At 43.1% G+C, this 25,613-nt stretch overlaps 1 protein-coding gene across 2 annotated transcripts in view; it reads right to left on the reverse strand.

Annotated features, from left to right (window-relative positions):
- COL19A1 (collagen type XIX alpha 1 chain) overlaps positions 1–25,613 on the reverse strand; it is a 338,823-nt gene that overhangs the window by 78,070 nt on the left and 235,140 nt on the right. For both annotated transcript variants that reach the window (XM_074991087.1, XM_074991086.1), the window contains one exon: positions 22,749–22,802. In XM_074991087.1, coding sequence (XP_074847188.1) covers positions 22,749–22,802 — 54 coding nt within the window. The remainder of the gene's footprint in view (positions 1–22,748; positions 22,803–25,613) is intronic.

Below are 25,613 nucleotides of genomic sequence, written 5' to 3' on the forward strand. Positions count from 1 at the left end.
TCAGAGACTGAAAGAGATACCTTTTGTAACAAGCTTAGTTGAAATCTGCTCTATTAGGTGTCGAATCTTTTTAGTTTGTTACTGGAATATCACAGAACTGCAGCTTATAAAATTAAACAGGAAGGGAAAAAAAGTTCTCATGCAGAAGTAGTCGCTAATGAGACTGGAGAATTGTTGTCATGGGGAAGAGGAGAGACATTTAGGTGGGCTAATTTTCAAATTTTATCAGTGGTAATGATAGTTTACAGACGCCTCTTAACTAAGTAGTGTAACTGCTTCACGGAAAAATATACCAAGCTTAGATACAGGGTTGGTGGGTGCTCTAGAAAAGAAACATACCATGTAGATCTGTAAAACTCAGAAGAATAAAACATATTGGGCTAATTTTTTTCCCTTGCAACTGCACTGAATTGTGTTCCCAGTGAGGGCTGCACATACTGGAAATCAGAACAGAACATGTGCTGTTAGATCCTTGAAAGTAGGAAACTGGGAAATTCATAACACTCTACTGTGAAAGGTCCACTTCTTCAGCCCGAAAAGCAAGGTGGAATGTTTTATGCCCTTGTTGGAATACCCACGCCACACGTGAAACCACCCTGGATTAATGGGCCTGCCCTACCAGACTTCCTGTATATCCTTAAAGACAGACAGGATGTGACCACACACTTCAATTTTTGGACAGCAGTGTCATACGCTTGGAAGGTGTTCCTTGTGCCCTAGGCCCTCCAATGCCAGAACTCTAGATTCTGTGGCCTATGCCATGTCTGAGGTATCCATAAGGGAACCCTCACCTTTTGTAGCGCTAGGAGAATTATCCTCTGTCCTTTAATGTAACTGAAATGGGTATTTCTTACGTATACTGAATACTTCAATGTTTGTATTCTATACAGTAGAACCCCATTTATCCAAGCCTCCATAACCAGGCTTTCTGTATTAACCATACCACCAGATGTCTAGGGATGCCAGGCACTGGGGCTCTGGCTGTTAGCCTCGTGGATAAATGGGTGTATATGTTTTTATTTTTTTTCACAAAAATGCAAAAATAAAGGATTCTCTGCAGAAATACTGCATTTTTCCTTGGCAAATGGATTTCTAGGACCCTGGCTTATGCCCTGATGGAGGGTGTCACCATAAATTGACTCTCACTTGCTAAGCAAGAGATAGGGGTGCCAAATCCCAATAAAATGAGGCAGGGGGGCAGGTGTTCCTAACTGATGGCATGGACTCCACCTAAAGCATCCTAGATACCATTTGATTCTCTCCTCTCCAGTGTTTAAGGACAGCACTAATTGGACTCAGCTGAGAATTCTTGATTCAGTTCAGTGATCACTAGAGCTGAAATCACTTAGGAATGGGTAGAAGGGGCAGCAGCAGAGAGGTCCCCATGACTCAGTGAAATTGCTAGGAGCTGGGCTAAGTGCTGGAGCCTCAGAAGGAAGCATTGCAAAAGTATCAGTGACAGCACTGAACAGCAATGATAGCAGTGGGCAAGCAGCAGCAGAAATAATTATGGCAGCAGCCATGGCCAGTAGTGGCAAAGATAACAGCAGCAACCACTTTGCAGAGACAGTAGAGTTGTGTGACCTGCCAACTGGGGGAGCCTGTCCCCCTTGCCCTTCTGCCCAAGACCTTGCCCCTCCCGCATCTCCGCCATTGTGCTGCTGCCCCCTCACCCCCATCCCAGCCCTAGAATCTGGACAGGCAGCACATTCCCAGTGCTCCCAGCGCGGGCACACCAGGTGGGCAGTGTGGCCCAGCTCCCGGGAGCATGGCCTCCAGTCTCAGAGCACCCAGTGGGTGGTATGGCCCAATGCCCCCAGTCCTTCTGAGTCTTGCCACTGGCTGACTCACCCTAGCCCGAGCCCAGCCTCAAGCCATTGGGTAGGACTGGGAACTGGAAGCAGGCAAGAGATCTGGGGACAGAGCATGGGCAGGGCTCTGTCTGGCTCTTTGGGGATGCTCAGCCTCCTCAGGCCTGTGACACCCATGTGTGCTTGAGGTCTCCCATCCCATTTTCAGGGTACCACTCCTCCACCCATCTGGCCCATTCTATCCTTCCGATATATTTTGTATCCTGGTATGATTGTGTCCCATACATTGTCTTCATTCCACCAGGTTCCCATTATGCCTATCATGTCAATTTCCTCCTTTAATACCAGATACTCTAGTTCACCCATCTTATTAGTCAGACTTCTAGCATTTGTGTAGAAGCATTTTAAAGTTTTGCCTCTGCTTATCTGTCTTCCCATCCCAGATGTATTAGATTCTTTTATACATGATTGTTTGTCTGATCTAGCCCATTGTTTGATATCTCCCCTCCTCTCTTTTTTACTGAAGCCCAGAGCATCTCTATCAATGGATTCTCCTCTAAGAGGAGTTTCTGTCTGATCCACATGCTCCTCTGCAACAATCGCCTTTCCCCCACCTCTTAGTATAAAATCTGCTCTACAACCTTTATAATTTTTTAGTGTTTAGTAATGATTGATTTAGGTGGAGCCCATCCTTCCTGTACAGACTCCCCCCTCCCAAAAGTGTCCGCAGTTCCTAACAAATCTAAACCCCTCCTCCCTACACCCTTGTCTCATCCATGCATTGAGACTCTGAAGTTCTGCTTGCCTATCTGGCCCTGCGTGTGGACCAGGAAGCATTTCTGAGAATGCCACCTTAGAGGTCCTGGATTTCAGTCTCTTTCCTAGCAACCTAAATTTGGCCTTCAGGACTTCTCTCTTACACTTTCCTATGTCATTGGTACCAACATGTACCACAACCACTGGCTCCTCCCCAGCACTACACGTTAGTCTATCTAGATGCCTTGAGAGATCCACAACCTTCACACCGGGCAGGCAAGTCACCATGTGGTTCTACCAGTCACCGTAAACCCAGCTATCTATGTTTCTAACAATCAAATCACCCACTATTAACACCTGCCTTTTCCTAACAGCTGGCAGTCCCTCCCCCAGAGAGGTATCCTCAGTGTGAGAGGATACTGTAACTTCCTTTGGAAGGAGGGTCCCAACTATGGGATGGTTTTCTCGAGCTTCCAGTGGCTGCTCTCTTCCTCTGGGCCTTTCATCCTCCTTAAGAGCACTGGGGCTCTCAGACTGGAGGTGGGACAGTACTACAGTGTCCCAGAAAGCCTCATCCACATACCTCTCTGCCTCCCTGAGCTCCTCAAGTTCAGCCACCCTGACCTCCAAAACCCAAACTCAGTCTTTGAGGGTCAGAAGCTCCTTGCAATGAGCACACACATATGCCACCCGCCCACAGGGCAGGTAATGTACATGTTACACTGTATACAATAAACAGGATAGCCCCCAGTAGAGACTTCTTTTTGTAGCAATAGAGACTTTTTTTCTGAATTAAGGGGAAATGGTACAAACAAATCCAACTGTTCAATTTTAAAGTAGCTAGTATAAAAATTCAGATAATTCTGGAAAAGAGAAAACTGTAAGGAACAATTTGGCTACACTTATATACAATGGCCTTGCCATGACATTCTTGGTATCTCTGACAGTTCCAATTATTAATAGGTATGAAAGATGCTAGTTGTGAACTTGGTATGACAGAAGATCTTTGTTATGCGATACTTTTGCATTTTGGTACCAATTGTTGTGGACATAAAGATGTAGTGATGGATTCATGGAAGCAGCATGATATAACTTCTCAGAAAATAATAGCTCTCAGGAGTAATGGAACTCCATCTATGACTGAAAAGAAAAATGACACTGTTACCTTGCTAAAATAAAAACATAACTGATATGAGAAAGGTGTTCTTCCCATGGTGATATATTGTTTCATGCTGCTTTTGCATAAATCAGCTTTCTTTAAAGATTATTGTTGTGTGAAGTGACATCATTATTATACTTAGTTCTTACATACTGTTTTTAGCCATACATCTCAAAGTGTATTACAAAACTATTCTAATTTTACAGGAGGTGAAACTGACACATAGACATTTTAAGTGACTTGCTTTGGCAGGTCTCCTAAGTGCCAATCTGAAATGCTATTCACAATTTTAAACTCCTGCTCTCTGATAGGTCACACTGGAGAGTGAGCGATGAGTCTAGTCAATATATTCTTTGGGTGGGGAGGCAGTAGTTGGAAATAATTGCTTCTGAACATAAGACTTGCTCTTTCCCCCTTAAGAACATATAATAATGGGATGTGTCTTCAGAAGAGTGAGTCATGGGTGTATTGAGGAAAGGGTATACAGCTTTCACACATCCAATTTGAGCCACTTTTCCAAGTGTAATTCATATTTTTCCTTTCCTAAGAGAAGACAGAACCATTGTTTTCAACCTGTGTCTGAAGGGAGTAGGCAGTTCTATAACCAGAAAAAGTGCAACTTCCCCTTTATAGAAATGGTTGACAAACACTGCACTAACATGTCATGCTAGATTGATTAATCATTATGTCAGCAAAGTCTTAAGTATGACCACAGTGTAACACCATTATAACAAGCATATAACAGTAATTCAATGATTTTGTTTCCCATGCTGAAGTCTGATGGCCATCCAAGGATGCATTTCTTCAGGGTGGCATCATCTGGCTCCTATATAAGTGTGTCGTAAGAAAACATTTATTCAATATTAGTTTGAAATAACAAGGGAAAATTATTTGAGTTCTGACCCCAAAGGCTTTTCCTGACAGCTCTCACTATTCCGTAAGAGTGCACTGAATGGTAAACATGAAGTTTTTCCACCTTGTGGAACACCGTTTTGCAAAATCCTGATTCTGTCTCTTATCAATGAATCTCCCTTGTGGTACTGTAAACATGAGAATCTTGCCCAGGTTTTCCAGTAACCAAAGAGAATGTTACTTCCTAGGGAGAAAACGTTTTGCCCTTATGAGAGTGAATGAATGGAAGAGAGGCATTCAAGGGTATAAGTTGTTCCAGAACTCCTCAGGGAGTTTGTGGAGATAAAAAGCTAAAACAGTAAAGGCAAGTGAAAGTCAAATAGGCAGAACTTATTTAAAATGATGGCTTAAAGAATAAAATCAGAGGGGAGTATTATATCATCTAGGCACAACTCAGGTGTATTCTAGATGCAAAGCTGAAGGCCAACTGCCTGCAACCACAAAAAAGGGTCATTGTGAAACAAATTCCCCATGCGGCTTACTGTGATTTGGCTATTATAGAAAGAGATTGAGACTAAAAATTAATGTCAAAGGGTTAGATAATGCCTACCCTTGCACATCTATAAATAAAAAAGTGTGAGCTGGGATTGTGGAAGAATAGGAGGGCACAATGAAATTTTTCTCTTAAATGTGATCCTGTAAAGAGACCTGGCAAAAATACAGACTTTCTACTGTATGTGCAAAAGAACCCAGGCACTTTAGTATGGACAGCAGTCCTAGAAAGACCATATGGGGAGGAAGGACAAGTGGAGACCCATTAAGCCCAACCAGTACAGCTGGATCAGGGTGGAAGAAAAGTACCATTGCACACTTTAAAAGGTGTAACTGATGTTACCTTTGCCTACTCTTATGGAGACCTCATGCCTGTCTCATATTTTCTTCCTTCCCAAGGTGAGAAATTGGATAAAGAACATAAGAACGGCCATACTGGGTCAAACCAAAGGTCTATCTAGACCAGTATCTGTCTTCTGACAGTGGCCAGTCCTAGGTGCCCCAAAGGGAATGAACCGACCACGTAATCATCAAACAATCCCTCCCTTGTTGCCCATACCAGCTTCCGGCAAACAGATGCCAGGGACACCATCCCTGCCCATTCTGGCTAATAGCCATTGATGGACCTATCCTCCATGAACTTATCTAATTCTTTTCTGAATCACAATCTAGTACCTTGCTTGTAGTCCGGAACTAATTTGTCACCTTAAATTAATGGTGAAAAAAATAAAATAAACGTAGCCACGACATTTCAGCTATAAAGCTATTCTCAGGTATTACTCGTAAAGTTAATAGTGGACCATGCATTCTAATACCTAAGCTTAACATGTCAGGCTTTTGCTGGTGCTGTCCTACAATTGCATGAACAGAATCACTGTATGCCAATCTGGTGGTTCAAATTTACGATCTAGTAAGGTTTCCCCTATGCTGTAAGTGGTCACAAAAGTGAGTTTACTTTCCTAACTCTTTACAGATATGCTGTTTCTTTTCCTACTCTTTCACAGGTAAAACAAGTGTAATGGAGCAATAACATAACCCTGAAAGGACTGCACTGCTATGTCTGCTATTAATCTTGACCTCTCAGAAACTGCCTCATACATGAAGTAAATCATTTATGACAGAATAGAATGAATGCTTTTGGTACATCACAGTTTCATAAAACTGTCCTAGCTTATGCAAGGAAGGACTGGCTTGTGTTTAAGGCACTGGAGGAGGACTCAGGAGACCTAAATTGTACTCCTGACTTTGCCAAAGACTTCCAGTGTTAATTTAGGACAACCAGTTAATCTCACTGCCTTAGTTCCTCTATCTGTAAAAACACAAGTAACACTTCCTTACCATAAATCAATGATGTGAGGACAATTTATTAAAGCAATTGAGATGCCCAGTTACTACAGAGATGAGCACCATAGAAGACCACAAATTACCTAAAATAGAATTTAACTGCAAAAATATTCCCATTTTTGGCTGTGTATCTACATGCAATCAGGACCAATCTTTATTTTCTCCTTTAATATTACTTTCCTATACCAACATGTCTGCATAATACTTTGGAAAGGCTGACAGCTCACAACCCCCTTCGGCCATGAAAGAATCAGTATGACTTGTTCACAAGGTTGGAAGCAATTTAATTTATAGAGGTGAAAGGAACACTGCAAAGTCAGCTTCTGGTTTTCACCTCTGCTACTCTGATATTTTTCTGAGTGTTTTTCACCTTTGTTATTTGGATATTTTTCAAACTTGCCCCTTTGTGAATATCAGTGAAGTGCTTACCTGAGCTGGGTTTGTCTGTTTTTTGCACAGCATGTCGAGTTATATAATTGATGGACCTGCAGCCCGGACAGACTGCAGGTGTATGAATAAGAAGAGTAAGAAGGTGGCTCCTGACTGTGTTCCAAAAAATACACACAGGTTTTAGCTGTTATTTTGTAATGAAGTTGGGGTGTGAAAGTGTGGGAACACAAGAGAAAATGCCTTTAAGTGCTTTTTTAAAACATATTTTAATAATGTTTAATATGGTCCTTTCAGTTTTATATTTCATCTGCATTTTTAGCAAACACAACACTGTTAAAAATGTCCTTTCAGTCTGATAGCCCATTGAATGTAGCAATATAATTTACATTAAGTATGTTGCATTGCTGATACAGCAGTGACGGAAAAAATTGTATTGATATTCATAGGACTAGAAATGAAAAATTGAATTTTCTATACAATCAGCCTATCTACCCAGCTAAGAAATATTTTAGTAATTACTTCCTTCCACACCATATTGCCTCCCCAATAGAAAAAAAATCTGTTTACTGCACTCTAAAGTCACATGAGGATCTTCATCATAAATTTGTGATAACTATACCAAAGAATTTGCTAAAGCCACAAAGGCATGACACCTACCATGACTGGATGTATTCAACAAATCATGTGTTACCATGTTTTTTAAAAACAAGAAGATCAATACTCTCAGAAATAAACAACCAAAAATCTCCCGCTCCCACACCAAGCAGTAAGACCAGCTACTTCCAGATACTTTAGCACTACCACACGAGTTTTCCAGTATACTCCTGAAGGTAGAGAAAAGATCTACAATGCTAGACACTTTACCAGTACTCTCCCCTTACCATTTCTTTGATTTTCTCCTGTCATTAACTGATTAAATTTGTTCACTTTCAAAATATTGGTAGAATTACAATGGTTCCTGAGCAAAGGAAATGAGATTTTCCAAGGCAAACTGCTGTCTATTTAAGATAACTAGCCTGGTGGTACTGACATACACACGGAATTACAACAGACTAAATGTATACAGAATTGAACAGACAGACTGCAAGTGGTCCATGAATATTATCTCCCTCTGCTTTACAAACAACATGGAGAAGAAGAGACCCTTTTAAAAGAACAATGAAGCCCCACATAATTTTAAAGATAAACAAGTAACACAAATATTATCTTTCAAGAAATAACTGTTGACAAAGATATGTATGGAAGGAGCAGCATGTCAACTCTATGTGGTAGGGACAGACATTTTGTTCTGTTTATAAAACCCCTAGCACAATGGTGTCCTGGTCCACAGCTTGCAATCCCTGGCTACGTCTACACTTGAAGCCAACATCGAAATAGGCTATTTCGATGAATAACGTCTACACGTCCTCCAGGGCTGGCAACGTCGACGTTCAACTTCGACGTTGCGCGGCACCACATCGAAATAGGCGCTGCGAGGGTACGTCTACACGCCAAAGTAGCACACATCGAAATAAGGGTGCCAGGCACAGCTGCAGACAGGGTCACAGGGCGGACTCAACAGCAAGCCGCTCCCTTAAAGGGCCCCTCCCAGACACAGTTGCACTAAACAACACAAGATACACAGAGCCGACAACTGGTTGCAGACCCTGTGCCTGCAGCATAGATCCCCAGCTGCCGCAGAAGCAGCCAGAAGCCCTGGGCTAAGGGCTGCTGCCCATGGTGACCATAGAGCCCCGCAGGGGCTGGAGAGAGAGCATCTCTCAACCCCCCAGCTGATGGCCGCCATGGAGGACCCAGCAATTTCGACGTTGCGGGACGCGGATCGTCTACACTGTCCCTACTTCGACGTTGAACGTCGAAGTAGGGCACTATTCCGATCCCCTCATGAGGTTAGCGACTTCGACGTCTCGCCGCCTAACGTCGAAGTTAACTTCGAAATAGCGCCCGACGCGTGTAGCCACGACGGGCGCTATTTCGAAGTTGGTGCCGCTACTTCGAAGTAGCGTGCACGTGTAGACACAGCTCCTATGAACTAGGCTAACACCATAAATAACCACAATCATTTCCCAGACAAACCGTGAACTCAGTCATGAGAATGAGGTCTTGCTTGAAAGCAGCAAGTGACACTAGAGAGGTTTTTAAAGAAAGCTTTTCAGTGGCAAAGGATGTGTGAAAGAGAGATTTGGTGAAAACCAGCATCTTGGAGTTTTGGAAAAAGAAAGCAGAGAAGGATAATTTTAAGAGGTCAGATCATTCAGCCTTTAAGATCCTAGTTTGCGATTCAGGAGACCTAGGGTTCAGTTGCCTGCTCTGCCTCAGACTGCTGCTGTGACCTTGGACTGGTCAGTCTCTCTAGAAATATGCTGCAGTAAAACACATGTGGCTGGCCTGTGTCAGTTGAGCTGGTTCTCATGGGGCTACACAAGGTGCATAAACTATGATGATGCTTAAAAAAAAAGGAAAAAAGAAAAAGAAAAAAAATCAGGTCTCTTCAATATTTTTAAAATAAGCAGTAATAAATTTCTCATTTAAAAAGAATGGTTACAATTAATTCTCATCACAAACATGCTACATTTACACTTACAGGCTTGTAAAAATGAATTAATGGCTCTAGTCTGTCCAGCCTAACTACTAGCCCTTGTTTCTTCAAAGTTCTTGACTTTCAATATCTGTTTCTCAGCAGACTAAAAAGTAACACATACAAAGAAAGACACCAGTTGGACAGTTTTTTTTTTGTTTGTTTTTTTGTGCTATGCTTCTGTGATGGTGAACCTTTGCCAAACAAGGCAGAGGAGTTAGTTAAGGCATTGTCTTCAGGACAGAGATAATATATAGGAAAGGATGGAGGCAGCTCAGAAGGGAATAGTGTAGTGGACTAGAAAGAAAAAGGGAAGATATTCATCACACACAGAGCTCTCTATGTACCCCCACATTTTTGCCACAGAAAAACTTTCATGGCTTCTGGGCATACCAGAGACCTTAACTGGGAATATTTTGCGGAAACTCATTCCCTGGATAAAAAATGCATCAAGAGTAGTCAGTGAAATAAGAAGTGCCTGACTGCAAGAATGAATACAGTAGACCCCCGATTTATGAGGAGGTTGCGTACTTGGCAACCTCGTGTACATTGAATTTTCAGGTATCTTGGGGAGTTCCCCTTGAGCAGTGGGGAGCTGGGATCCAGGCTGCTGTCTGGTTCCCAGCTCCCCACCACTCCTGGGGAGTGGGAAACTGCTCCTGTCCAGGGTGGCAGTCTCATTAACCCAAGACATGTGCAACGCAGTTGCACGTATCTAAGGGGTTTAGTGTAATCATAAGGAAAACTGCTTATTGGAGAAAATGGTATGGATGAAGTTGTGAATACAGCCGAGTGAATCAACTAGTCAGTGATTTAAATAATTCACTGTGGAATGCACCATTTTAAAGACACTCTCTGTGCCTTTTAATTATTTGAGAAGTAAATTTCCAAGCTGTTCACTGCATTGGATGTTGCTAGAAAATATGTCTAGCTTAGCTAATTTTTAAGGCTTGTTTAATTAGCTAACTAGGTGTAGAATCTATCAGTCAAGCATAAAACACAGAAAGCTGCAGCAAGAGAAATCTGCCATCATCAGTTACCACTGACTGTCATCTTATTTTGTATTAAATAATACATGGTCTTTTAGAACATTATGCCAGAGACAATAATGGTGATGCCAAGTGTCTATTATCTATTTTACTCTAGCATAATTTAGCTTTTCCAAGGGAACCCCTTGGAAAGGGGGAAACCCCTTTTTGTTTTTATTCAAAAAACAGAAGTGCCAGTGAGTTCAGTGGGGCTTACTCCAAAATTAAGTGCACCCTAAGCACAGTCAGTCTAAGCTATGTTGATTGATTTAAATAAATTATTTTTTGTGTGTGATTTAAATTGTGATTTCAATCGTCTTGATTTAAAACCAATCCAGCCTGAGGCTATGGCTGGGGAACTTAAAAAAAAAAAAAAAAAGAATAGTGTAAATGTTTGCGCCTGGGCTTGGGTCCCAGCATCCAGGCTGTAGCCCACGCCTGAATGTTTACATCAAGATTTGATTGTCCAGCATCCTGAGTCTGAATCAGCTGAAATGGGTCAGCTGCAGTGTTCTATTACAGTATAGGGGGAGGGAGGACCCTCTGTGCCTCAATTCCCTAGTTTAAAAATGCAAATAACTGCACTTTGCTATCTGAGGTGCTCAGTTATTATGCTACTGGGACTGAGTAACAGATTAATAATTAATGTGTAGTGGATACATCCACAATGTGGGGGGCAAGAGAAATAAGCATGCAGAACTATTATATTAGAGAGACAATCTTTCATTCTACAAAACAGGGACAAGATTAATTCACTGAATGTATTAAAGCCACCTTTCTCAGAGTAGAATTAAGAGAAAACACAGAGCCTAGTTCTCCATAGAAGAGAATTTACTCTTGTGAGTAGGACCAGTCAAGACTGCAGAATTGAACTTACAGGCAGAGATAAAGGTAATTTAGAATAAGGAAACAGATAAAATCTCTTAGTCTTCTCCTCCAACCTAAGCATCAAGAAAAAAAAATCATGAAATGTCTAGGACCTACTATGAGGGGCGAAGCAAGAGGGGATTGCCAGAAAATTAAACCAGTGTAAAGCTCTTTCATCATTAGCTGGATTTCACTAGCTGCCTCACGTTCCCTGTAAGAGTGTCTTTCAGCATTCCAATGACCCACAAGGGGACATTGGAGTGTTAGCAATGTTGCTAGCAGCCGCATAGTCTGGAACTATGACCCAAACAAAAAAGCAGTCCAGTAGCAATTTAAAGACTAACAAAATAATTTATTAGCTTTTGTGGGACAGACCCACTTCTTCAAACCATAGCCATACCAGAACAGACTCAATATTTAAGGCACAAAGAACCAAATATTGAGTCTGTCCTGGTATGGCTATGGTCTGAAGAAGTGGGTCTGTCCCACGAAAGCTCACCACCTAATAAATTATTTTGTTAGTTTTTAAAGAGCTACTGGACTGCTTTTTTGTTTTGATAGAATATAGACTAACGTGGCTCTCTGTTATTATGACCCAAACCAGACATATAACAATGCAAATTATCAAATTATGGTGTTTCCTTTTTATAAATAATAGATTTTTAAACGTATGTAATAATTATTGCCATGAATCAAATATAGTTGGTCAGTTTTTTTTCCTGCAAATACAGTCACCACAGTGCATTTGTGGTTCATCTTAAAAGCATTTTGCAAATGCTATCTAATTCTCACAATAGGCCTGAGATCCATAGGTTATGGACAAGTGGAAATCTGAATATGTATTATTTCAGAAGCCTGAAAAATATTAGAATTAAGCAATATGTGCACATATAGTAAACTAAAATACACATCCTCTGATCCTGCCCTCCTTTTGGCAGATGAAACAAAAATAAAATTATTATGAATTTTGACTAAGGATTGCAGGTTTGGGCCAATGCATGAATTGGCTTACAGCATATATAAATACAAAACTCAGTTCCCACTCTAATCTCCCTCAAAATTACTTTAAATGTGCAAGAGAAATTTCTTGCTGGAATAAAACTGAAAACAGGATAACAAACAGAAAAACAATGAATAATTTTATAAAAAGAAAATCTACATTAGCAGGAGCTCCTTTTGTTTCCCATTCCTGCAGATATTTCTGTCAGCAGGTGAAGCAGGTACTGCAGGAGAAAGCTCTTATAATCTGAATTCTTCAATGAAGACATAATCCTGTGTTTATGACCTCAGAGTTTTTGCTATGAAAATGCCACTTTAGTAACACAAATTGAGAATTTTGACTTTAAAAAAGGGGGAAGCAGAGGGAGAACACAGTTAGTGAGAGAGCCAGCCTTCCTTTCAATAAAGATATTTGTTAACCAAGCAAGAAATAATATGAAAGCTGAATGGTTTTTGTCTTCAGAGTCATAATGTTTGGAAACTTCTCAAGTACCCAGAAATACTGTATCTAAGTGCAGAGCTTTACATATAATTTTCAACTGTTTAACGGGAGAAAAATAACAAAGAAACACTAGAGGGAGCTGCTGTTCTATTTAAGCAGCATCTTGGCTTTATTGTTTTCAGCATAAATTGTTATGCACCGAAGTGTGACAAGTACGAGCACACAGCTCAGCTGTCTAATACTGAAATAATGAAACAATACTCAAAAACAATATCAGGGAGCAAGGACTACAATCAAGAATTCTGCACGAGTAAATAATACATTTTACAACTAAGCACTATTTAATAAACCTTTAAAAATACTCAAGAAGGTGGGAGAAGCAAAATATCATCTGAGGGAAGATAAGACCACAGAAATCCTCTTTTATAAACCATTAATAGAAATGTTCATTGATTTCCACAGGTGCAAATTGTACCCTAGAAAATACATTTAGCAAAATGGAAAGACACCTGAAAGGGGGCAAACAGAAAATGTCTCTTTATTGAACACTCCAGCTAAAAAGTGTACTGGCTTGCCTTTTTGATAGGTGACATAGTTCTTAGTCAATACTGCACAGTAGGTAATAATACAGAATTTAGGCACTGAACAAATCAGTGAGACAGATGAGAGAGTTAGGTGTCATCCGGCTAGATTCACAAAGGGATATAATGAGCATATAAACTGGCATAATTTATATCTTTTAGCTCCCCAGATATTTACAAATAACAGGCATTTAGACTGTCTAGCACTCACATTGTTTACCAGCGGACTGCTTATAGTCTGTACACATCACTTGTATTTGGGTCCATTAGGCTATTACTCTGCACTACTTTAGGGCTGTCCTCTAAGATTTTATCTTGTCAAGTCCTCAGTGCTTCTGGCTCAGAACTCTTATTGAAGTCTGTGTGCTTTTCACATTTTCACTGTTAAAAATGTTTTATTTACCATCTCATTTAAATGCTCCCATATTTACTTCATATGTTCAGTCTGCACATTAGCTACCTTAAATAATTGCTTATTTTATCTTATTCTCTTGGAGATACTTATGGGTGGTGATCTTATATCTCCCTTCTCATTTTGTCTATAGAGTCCAGGCTTTCCAAGCTGAGCTTCCTTAAGCAATTCGTATGTCAAATCTGCTAATCTTCTGATATCAAACAGATGTGCCTTGTGCTGTGCCCTAGACAGTGGAGAAGCAAGGCCAAAAGTAGGGACAGCTAATGGGCTCATGTGAATGAAGCAGCTGCCTCCATTTAATATCCAGTAGAGGAAGGGCCTAGGGAAAAGCAAGACAGCAGAATGATATAGAGTGAATGGGACAAGAAATAACAGAAGCAAAAAAGAGGATTGAGAGACCTGAGAAGAAAGAAGGAATTTTAAAAAAAGCTCCCTATAGCCTTGTCTACTCAGAAATGTAGTAACTTTTAAGAGATTAGTACAATTCCTAATGTAGATTTAGTCATAGCAGTATAGTTGAAGTTCTACACTCATGTTACTTTAGATGCAGTTACACTGGGGTGGGCAGGCTTCTGCTGGTATTGTTATTCCCATATGGGAAGGGAAATAAATTGTACCATCAATAGACTCCTCCTCATGAGTCAATGTGCAGAACAGTCTGCTTACCACTGAGACCATCTTTAGGCAAAAATATACATATGAAATGACATGGATGCACCTATGGTCCAAACAATGGCACCTGATTGCCTATGTTATCAGCTGCAAACAAAACATCTGTGCTGGCAGAATTACCCATGCAGAGTGCTGGACAGACCACAGACTGGTAAGAGCAGTGATGAGCCTGTAGACAGTCCCTTCACCATGCAAACACCCAAAACTTAATAGAGTAGCTTTCCACACAGCAAAGCTCAAGCACAACATGTTATCAGGTGAAATTTCAACAGTCACTTGATGACAAGTTTTTTCCCATGCCCGCCAATCACTGTCAACCCACCAGAAAAATGGAACCACCTAAACATGTGATTATTGACATCGCTAATCAGTGCCAAGGCTGAAAAAAAGGATATACTAGCACTGGTTCAATGAGAACAACGACATCTCAAAATTCACAGTGACAAACAAAGCATTTGTGGAATGGCTGAATGAATTCACATCCTTCTCAAAGAAAGACAGGTTTAAGTACTTAAAAAAGAAGACCCAATCTCAACTACACAGAATGCAGGATGAGTGGTGGGAGAAGGCTGCAGACATTTTGCATTATGCATATATGAACAATTGAAAATGTTCTTTGACTCTCTCAAAGCAGTCTACAGACCATCTAAATCTGCACAGCCCCCTTGAAGCCAGCAGGTGGCACATCCCTCATCCAAGATAAGGAGGGAATTATACAGCGATGGATAGAACACTTCAGTAGCCTGCTCAATAAACCATCCACAGTGGATCCGTATGTCCTTGATCATTTACTTGAGAAACCTATCAAAGAAGAGCTCAATCTCCCACCATCAGCTGAGGAAGTTATGAAAGCCATCAAACAACTGATCTCCAGCAAAGTATCTGGAAAGAATGCTATCGCATCAGAATTGTATAAAGGAGTAGGCCCAAAGGCATCCTGAGTAGCATTTGAGTGGAGGAAGAAATGCCCCAGGACTTAAAAGGTGCAATTATTGTATTGCTTTTCAAAAACAAAGGCAGCAAAGCAGCCTGTGGAAACTAGAGGCATTGCTCTCCACTGTACAGAAGGCAAGACACTAGCTCGTATTCTTCTGAAAGTGAAATTACTCACCTGTAGTAACGATGGTTCTTCGAGATGTGTCCCTGTGGGTGCTCCACAATAGGTGTCGGGCTTGCCCGGCAGATCGGAATTCTTCTAGCAGTTTCTATTGGATCGCACATGCGCCGACACGCACCGCTCCCTTGCGCGTCCCCGGCCATGTGCGCGATCCAGTCCCCGCCAGTTCCTTGACCAACCACCTCAGATGCTCCTGAAAAACACCAGACAGAGATCCAAAGCGGGGAGGATGGGCGGGTGGTGGAGCACCCACGGGGATACATCTTGAAGAACCATCGTTACTACAGGTGAGTAACTTCTCTTTCTTCTTCGAGTGGTCCCTGTGGGTGCTCCACAATAGGTGACTACCCAGCAGTAACCCAAATAAGGAGGTGGGTAGTCGATTCATGTGCAGCTTGCCCCCGCGAGGACTGCTGTCGACAGACAGGTATCCTCCTCGAATACCCGATGTAGGGCATAATGCTTGGCGAAGGTGTTGCAGGATGACCAGGTCGCTGCTCTACAGATGTCTTTTAACACGATGCCCTTGAAGAAGGCTGTTGACGCCGCCACCGCCCTGGTGGAGTGAGCCCTAGGCGGGGCCAGCAAAGGGGTCTTTCGAAGCTCATAGCACATTTTTATACAGGACACAATGTGCTTTGAAATTCTCTGTGAAGAGAGGCCTTCCCCTTTTGACCTGGGAGCGAGAGACACTAGGAGCCTGTCCATTTTCCAGAAGGACTTAGTTCTGTCTATGTAAAAGGCCAACGCCCTTCTCACGTCTAGGAGATGTAGGCACGCCTCCTTGCTGGAGCTGTGAGGCTTCGGGTAAAACAAGGGTAAAATTATTGGTTCGTTAAGATGGAACTCCGAGGAAACTTTTGGAATGAAGGCTGGGTGTAACTGTAAGGTTACCGCCTCCTTTGAGAATACTGTGCAGGGCGGCGTTGGCATCACTGCTGCGAGCTCGCTCACCCTGAGGGCTGATGTAATCGCAAGGAGGAAGGTTGTTTTCATCGTAAGGAGTTGGAGGGGTACCATGGCTAATGGTTCGAAAGGTGGACCCGATAGCGTGCTGAGCACCAAGTCCAAATTCCACGATGGCAGAAACGGTTTTCGAGGGGGGTAAAGGTTTACCAGCCCCTTCAAGAACCTTGTGACGATAGGGTGGGTGAATACAGTGGGTCCTTCCTCTGTATGCTGAAAAGCTGATATAGCAGCGAGGTGGACCTTTAGTGAGGATAGAGAAAGCCCGTCTCGTTTGAGGTCCAATAGGTATTCTAGTATTACGGTTATAGGAACGTCAAGGGGAGCTAATTGCTTGGCGGAACACCAGGCTGTAAATCAAGTCCATTTCTGTTCATAAGTCCTCCTGGTGGAGGTCCTTCGGCTACACTCCAGGACTTGTTGTACTCCCTCTGTACACGTGCTCTCTAAGGCGCTGAGCCATGGATTAACCACGCTTGTAGGCGCAGACCCTGAGGGTGCGGGTCCACTATGGACCCCTGAGCCTGCATGAGTAAGTCCAGCGCCACCGGTAGGGGAAGTGGTGGACGATCCGACATGCGCAGAAGCAAGGGAAACCATTGTTGCCGGTCGCAAGTTGGGACTATGAGTATCATGCAAGTTCTCTCCCTTCTGGCTTTCTGCAGAACCTTGTGGATAAGCGTTGTGGGGGGGGAAACACGTAGAGTAGAGGGCCCTTCCATGAAATCATGAATGCTTCCCCCAGGGACCCCCGCCCTATTCCTGCTCTGGAGCAGTACTGGGGACACTTCGGTGGCAAACAAATCAACTTGGGGAAACCCCCATGTACGAAATATGCACCGTAGCAGGTCGGAGCGGATCTGCCATTCGTGCGTGAGTGCGAAGCGCCTGCTCAGCTGATCTGCCTTCACGTTGTGAGCGCCCGGCAAGTACGAGGCTTTCAACGTTATGTTGTTGGCAATGCACCAGTTCCACAATCGGACTGCTTCCGCACATAACGCACGGGATCGTGCTCCTCCTTGTCAATTGATGTAGAACATAGTGGAGGTATTGTCGGTATTGATCCCGACTACTTTGCCATGCAGGTAATCTCGAAAATGTCTGCACACGTTGAACACTGCTCTGAGCTCCAGTATGTTTATGTGCAGTGTCTGTTCTGCAGGGGACCATAGCCCTTGCGTCACCTTGCTGCCAATGTGCGCTCGGCATCCTATGTGGGAGGCGTCGGTAGTAAGAAAGATAGAAATTTGTGGTTGGTGAAAAGACACCCCCATTAGCAGATTCTTGGGATTTTCCCACCACATTAGGGATCTGCGCACCTTCGTCGTGGGCGACACTACCCTGTGGACAGTGTGGGATGCCGGTTTGTAAACACTCGCCAGCCTATGCTGCAGGCTTCGCATGTGTAACCTGGCATTCTGTACCACAAACGTCGCTGCCGCCATGTGCCCCAACAGCTGCAGGCACGTTAGGACCGGCACCGTGGGGCTGTACGTCATGACTTGCACCAGGGAGTTGATGGCGCGGAAGTGGGCATCGGGCAGGTATACTCTTGCTGTGATAGAGTTTATGCGTGCCCCTATGAACTCTATATCTTGTGTGGGTTCGGTCTTTGACTTTGCGAGGTTGATAACTAGGCCTAGCGAAGTAAACGTGTTTGTGGTGACGCTTATCATGCGTAAGACCTCTGCCTTTGAGGCCCCTTTCAGCAGACAGTCGTCCAGATATGGGAAAATAAACACCCCTGTCTGTGCAGGTAGGCTGATACCACTGCCAGGGTATTGGTAAAGACTCTGGGTGCGGAGGATAGGCCGAACGGAAGAACTCTGTACTAGAAATGATCCCTGCCAACCGTGAAGCGGAGGAAGCGTCTGTGTGCTGGGTGGATTGTTATATGAAAGTAAGCATCTTGTAAGTCGAGGGCTGCAAACCAGTCTCCATCGTCCAATGCCGTAAGTATGGAGGCAACTGTGATCATCCGAAAGCACTGCTTGTGCAAGTAACGGTTGAGGCCCCGTAGGTCCAAGATCGGCCTCCAGCCTCCTGTTATCTTCTCTGTTAGGAAGTAGCGTGAATAAAAACCTTTCCCTTGGAATTGTTCCGGCACTCTTTCCACCGCCCCTATGAACATGAGGTGATCTACCTCCTGCTTGAGCCTCGCCTCGTGGGCAGCGTCCCTGAGATGAGGCCTGGCGGGAGGCTTCGTCGGTGGAAGTGACTGGAAAGGGATCGTGTAACCCGTGGCTATAATTTCTAGCATCCATTTGTCTGTGGTGATCTTTTGCCATTGGGAGTGGAACGGTCTGAGGCGATGATGGAACATGAGATGAGAGTGGCATTGAGCGACGGTGTTGATAGTGCAGCCCGTCAAACTTGCTGTCTCTGGGCCTGCCCTGAGGGTGTACAGCTTTGTTGAGAACGTCGCTTGGGAATCCTGTATTGCTGCTGCTGTTGATGGCGCCCTTGGTCGTAGCCTCACTGATATTGAGCACGCTGTGGTTGGTAAGCGTAGCGTCTTTGCTGAGAATAAAATTTCTTCTTCTTGTATGGGGGAGTACAAATACCCAAGGTCCTAGGTGTGGCCCTCGAGTCTTTGTTGGAGTGGAGGACCGAGTCAGTTGAGTCCACAAACAGCTTTTGCTTATCAAAGGGAAGATCCACAATCTTCGCCTGCAGGTCCATGGGAATACCAGCCGTCTGGAGCCAGGACTCCCTATGCATTACCACTGCTGCAGCTGTTGAACGTGCCACTGTGTCCGCCACGTCCAGGGCAATCTGGACTCCCATCCGCGATGCCTCATAGCCCTCTTGGACAATCGCCTTGAACACTGGCTTCTTGTCCTCTCGGAGTGAATCCATGAGGGGAGTGAGTCTAGAGTAATTGTCAAAGTTGTGGTTTGATAGATGTGCCGCGTAATTTGTCATTCTCAATAATAGGGTAGAGGAGGAATACACCTTCCTGCCAAACAGCTCTAGCTTCTTAGCATCTTTATCCGACCCCCCCGACTTGTACTGAGACATCTTCGACCTCTGCTGGGACGATTCGACCACCAAAGAATTGGGCTGCGGGTGACTAAAGAGGAACTCCATGCCCTTGGCTGGGACGAAGTACTTCTTATCCGCTGTCTTGTTTGTAGGCAGAATAGAGGCCGGGGTCTGCCATATGTTAGTGGCTGACTCCATAATGGCTTCGTCCAGCGGGATAGCGATTTTAGATGAAGCCGGGGGTCTCAAATTTTTCAGGAGTTTATGATGCTTCTCCTGTACCTCTGCTATTTGAATATCCTGCGTGAAAGCTACTCTTTTGAATAGCTCCTGGAATTGTTTAAGGTCATCCGGGGGGGAAACATCCCCAGGGGCCGTGGCCTCATCTGGGGAGGATGAGGAGGAACCACTGGGGTACACCTCCCTCAAATCCTCTGGCTCCTGAATTCGGTGATATACTTGCTCCCTGGAGGACTGTGAAGGGAAGTCTCGGGATTCTGGACCTAATTCCCCCTGAGACAACTGTGTTCCTGTCCCAGAGCGAGAGTGTACATGGGAGTATTGATGAGTAGCAGGGGAGGACCTGTCCTTGGATCTAGACCTGCGGTGTCTGTGTTCAGCATGATGAGGACGACCATAGCAGCATGGGCAAGGGCCCGGTGATGGAGACCTGGACCACGATAGGGGAGTGTACCCATGATGTCTGGGAGAGCGGGAACTCCGCGACGACATAGATAGTGGTGAAGCTGGTTTGTGATAGTACTCAAGGGGATCCACGCCCAGAAATGGTGAAGGTGGCCAAAGCCCCGGCGAAATTGGTTGGAGGAACGGAGAGGGAGGCCCTAAATAAGCCGGTGGAGTTACAGCCCGTCAGTGCGGCGTGTGTATCTCGGGGGGAGCGCTAGGAGATAAGGGTAGCGCGGCCCTGCCTGGAGATGGACTGAGGTGCCGAGTTTTTGTTTTTGCCTTGCCCCTCCCCTGCGGGGTGGGCGCCGCCCCTTCCCGTGCCAGGGATCTTGGCCCCGTTGTCGGTGCCGCGCTTGGCACAGTCAGCGGCAGTGCCGTGCGGGTAGCTTCCTCCGGTGCCGATAGGCTCTGTGCCGGGTGCCCCTGCACCGTCGGCACCGCGGGGGCCAGTGCCGCATGCGTCGGCGCCGCTGATTCCGGCGCTTGCCTCAATGGTGTTCGCGGCGCCTTCCGTGCCGCCTGTTGTGTAATCGGAGGCTCAGCCTCTGCCACGTGCGCTGCTGCGCTGCCACTTTCATGAGCTCGCGGCTGGGGGCTTTGCATTCCGCTCGTCCTGCCCGCTGGGCCCGCCGGCAAGGATCGAGCTGGGGACAGTTTCCTCCTCTTCTGCACCGAGGGGGTCAAAGAGGCTGCCTTCCTTTTATGCAACCCAGAGGGCCCTTCTGCGTGAGGCTTCTCCAGCAGTTCCAGCTGGAGAGCCTTATCAAACAAGATCATTTTGAGCCTCATCTCTCTGTCTTTCCTGGCCCTGGCTGTAAGCTTAGTGCAGTGCGAACACTTCTGGGTAACGTGTGACTCTCCCAGGCAGCGAATGCATTCACTATGCCCATCGGAGGCTGCCATAGCCTCGCGGCATCACTCACACTTCTTAAACCCCAAGGAGGCCATCGCAGTGAGTCTTTACTGTTAATAGAGTACTTAGCCACTAACCAGTGCTTTCTAACCCAAAATAATATTCACCGGCCTGCGGGGCAGCGGACGGCTTAACTAGCCTTCTTGTCCGCCCCTCTCTCCTTCATTCCTCTTCTTTCTGCTATCTAATATTCTCTTTCTTTCTCTTCTTTTTTTTTTTTTTTTGATAGTGACAAAAACAAACTACACATAAAAACAACTATCTTATCTGTCTCTGGCTTTAGCCGGAGTGGATTCCGTGTGCGGCCGACGGCGGTTGAGAAGGAACTGGCGGGGACCGGATCATGCACATGGCCAGGGGCGTGCAAGGGAGCGGCACGCGTTGGCGCATGCGCGATCCAATAGAAACTGCTAGAAGAATTCCGATCTCCACCTATTGTGGAGCACCCACGGGGACCACTCGAAGAAGAACAGATGAATTACCAACATATTTGAGCAGAACCTGACAGAGGTGCAGTGTGGTTTTAGACCTGGTTGTAGCAATATAGACATGATCTTTTTTGTCAGTCAGGTTCAGGAAAAAATGTTAAGAGCAGAACATGCATCTGTATGCAGTTTTCATAAGCTGCTGTGAAAGATGACAGAGCTACATCATCCAGACTTCCCCTGCCCTGCCCTGCCCTGCCCTGAGGGGAGTCAACTCTGTGAATCAGGATCCAGACTGTGGAGTGATATGCATAGCTGTATATCAGATTTGCAACAATATCGTCCTCACTTTCAGTGATGGACTACCAATATAAACATGATAATCCTACCTAATTTTATATGGATATCAAAAATATGGACAGGACAGGCCTAAGATTGACACCTGCTACTTTGATTTTTAAACAGACAATGTTTGACATTTGTATTCAATAAGGTTCCACATCACTGCTTATCATTCTATTACTCTTGTTTGGATTTCCTCCAGTGTTCAATGTCTTGTAATATGGCAAACAAGATGTGATCTCACAACTCTCATCAGATCTTATTCTCTCAGGGATCACACTTGTTACTGCCCAAATCATGTACATTTAATAAAACCAAAACTCTTAGATCTCAGCTAAAATCTTTAGTGCTGCATATTATAAATCCTTTCATATCGTTTTGTATTTCTTAATCTTTTTAATTCTTCAGTAAACTCATTTGAACTACAGTTGAGTGCTCATTCCACTACTGGGTATAATCCTCTACACCATTCAATTGGCAAGCACATCACACAATCCTTCATTTTCAAAGTACCCCTCTGAGAAAGAAATTTTCTGATCTTAAATACAGCATCATACATTTGGTAAACTGAATGAATGCACAATATCTTCACTTAGCATATACAGCCTGCCCCTTGGTGAACTGTTATACAGCAGTGTGGGATCTTGCTTTCTTCCCTATTGTACTGAACTTTGTAGCCTCTCTTATCTGCGATCTTATTGTTCTATCAAGAGGTTGGGAATTGTGACTGACCGATATTGCAGAAAACAAAGATCCATTGTGTCAATTTAAAGCTACCCTCAGATCAGCTGCTGAAAAAATGCTAACAAAGTCTACAGCTGTTCTCGACTGAAGTGAAATTTCCCATTTTCCTCACTGGTTACTCACCGGAGGTCCTGGTGATCCTGGTTTACCAGGAAGTCCTGGTTTCCCTCGCCTTCCCTGGAAACAACACAGAAACAGACATTCATAAATATTACATCTGAAGACTGATTTGGAATAAAATAATCTATGTAAAATCAAGATTGTTTGTACTGTTTATTAACAAATCAAAGCAGAAACACTTTGCTTTACTTTTTGCAGCATTGATAAGAACTCACTAAGAACTTTTTAAAGGCAATAGCAATGGTAAAAATGTAATTTTTCTGGCATTTTTTTCTACTAAGTTTCAAGAGTGAAAGCATATTGATAGGGCAGTAACATACAACAAACCCACCAGCTTGACAATGTCCAAATAAATTACATTTTATTTGATCATTCAATGGGCTGGGATATAAAACTGTAGCACAGCTGTCACCATAAGCTATATAATAATTGTACAGGTTAAATGTAATCCATTTAACATATGCCCAGTGCCCTGTTTCTCAAAGCTGATTTTCAGCTGTGTCACGAGTGAACTGAAACACGTCTTACTTGCTGATCTCTATTACTTACATCATTTGTCACCTATCCAGATTCACAAACAGCTAAATCTCAAGAGCTACTAAGCAATTACACAGGAATCCAAAAACGGAAGAAAGCAGGCTAAAATCTTTCAGCAGTTAGATGGTATCATTTCAAAATGTTTGTATGTCACATATGGTCTTGAATTATTAAGCGAACACATCTTTGCCTAGTTTATAATCAAAGCTTTTTTTACAGCGGAGTAAGAGGAAAACCTTTGCTGATGTAAGTCAGACTGAAAATTTTAATAATAATATTTTTGAGGTTTGACTCCTTGGACTTTTTTTTCATCCTTAATCCTATAATATGGGTTGAACTTCTCTTGTCCAGCACCCTTGGGTCCTCAACCATGCCAGATGAGAAAATTTGCCAGAATATGGGAGGCCAATATTGTCTAGCATGTTACCAACACTTTCGCTGTTTACTGGGCTCTTAGAAGACATTTTAAAGGGTAAATTACAGCTAAATAACAACACAGAACACTGAGAACCAGGACTGGTGGCTGTAAACATCTTTATGGCACCACGAGAAACTTGGCCAAACCCATAATAAGTGGTTGTCCGGCTAACTACAATCATGCCTGATTATGGATATTGCCAGATGAGAGAATTCCAGATTAGAGAGGTTCAACCTGTACTAACAAGCTAAGCATCTTGTGAAATTGTGTCAGCAACTCATGAAGATTAATCTCACTTTGATGTGTTATTCTTAACACGCTTTCAGTATACACTGAACAACTTAAGAATCATTAAGAATTATACTTTGAATGTTCAATGGCAATATATGTTCAACCTCTCTAGTCCAGCACCCTCAGAGCCCAACCACTGCCAAACCTAAGATTTTTAAACCATGGGAGGTCAATATTGTGGAGCAGCATCACCAGTGTTTCCATAGCTTACTGGGCTCTTAGAAGACATTTAGACTAGAGAGGTTCAACCTGCAGCATAGATTTTGTATGATTGATCTTCTATAAGCAAACGGTTTACCTATGTTTCAGGCATATTTCTCAGCACACATGTATGAACTGGTGCCCTTCTAAGCAGTGAATGAGTAGTAAGACTAGTATGAATTTCAATATTTAGCCATAATACCAAAATTTAACAGCAATTTTTTTCAATTTGCCATAGAGACTAGCTAACCTCAATATTTTTATACAAAACCCAATTAGTCTATGATAAGTTTTAATTATTGGTCCCTTTTTATTCTGAAATGCAAAGAACTATGTGTTACTTTCTGATACAAATCCACCTTTTAGTGACTTCGGCAAGGTTACTGGAGGCATATATAAAGGCAAAAAAAGCACAACAAGCTCAGAGTTACTATTTAATTCACAGGAGTTTAAAAATTGAGGCCACCAATGCCTTATATTCTATAGATACTTTTGCAGTAATTTCACCAAATGCTGCCTAAAAATCAGTGTGGATAACCTGAAGAAACTGAGGAAAAACTTGACCAAAAACCTTTTTTTTTTTTTAAGAGAGTGTATGTTCCTGTGTCTTACAAAACCTGTGTCAATTTTTGGAGGCTGAAGGGTGAGAACAATTGATTTTCAAAAATATTCCAAATTTGTACTCTTACTACTCCGGTATGTAAAACATGCATTTGTGTCTGTAAATGCCGATCATGCAAATACCTACATAAGGCCTGATCCAAGTTAATGGTAATATTTTCCCTGATATCAACACACCCTGTGTGACCAAATGGAGTAATTCTGTTTTTGACAAACAGCCCAAATGTGAAATCTTACAATCTTAAATATTGTTTGTAAAAATTAAATTTTTTAGACACTATAACTGCTGACAACTACTGGCAAGTTTTTCTGGCAAAACCACATATTTTTGGCCACAAAAACAACTTTCTCCCCTGCATATGGGTAACTATACAAGCAAAAAAGTACAATTGAACAATATACACATGCATCCTATTTATTAACCAGTATTTGATTTAGCCAGAAAAATATTTTATTTGTGCATTACACCGTGTGTGTGTACATACAAATGCATTTTTGTAGGAATAACAAAAATGATGTCCAAAATGAAAATGCTTGTAAATACAGAACGATTGTCACAAATTGTCATTGCTGGAATATTACATAACTGAATAGATCATTTATAATATATTTAAACGAAATATAACTATAGGACTGAGAAGCATAATTTGCATTTGTGTCCAGATCTAAAATGTTACTAAAATTGTAAGCGTTTGGAGCTAGAAGTTTTCCTTTGACCCTTTATAGAGTGAGGTTAGGGAGAAGTTTCTAATCTGGTTCCATACTTCCAGAAAATTCAAAGATGTAGAAATCTATGGGTT

This window comes from Carettochelys insculpta, chromosome 3 (genome assembly GCF_033958435.1).
Source record: "Carettochelys insculpta isolate YL-2023 chromosome 3, ASM3395843v1, whole genome shotgun sequence".
NCBI classification, from domain to species: domain Eukaryota; kingdom Metazoa; phylum Chordata; order Testudines; family Carettochelyidae; genus Carettochelys; species Carettochelys insculpta.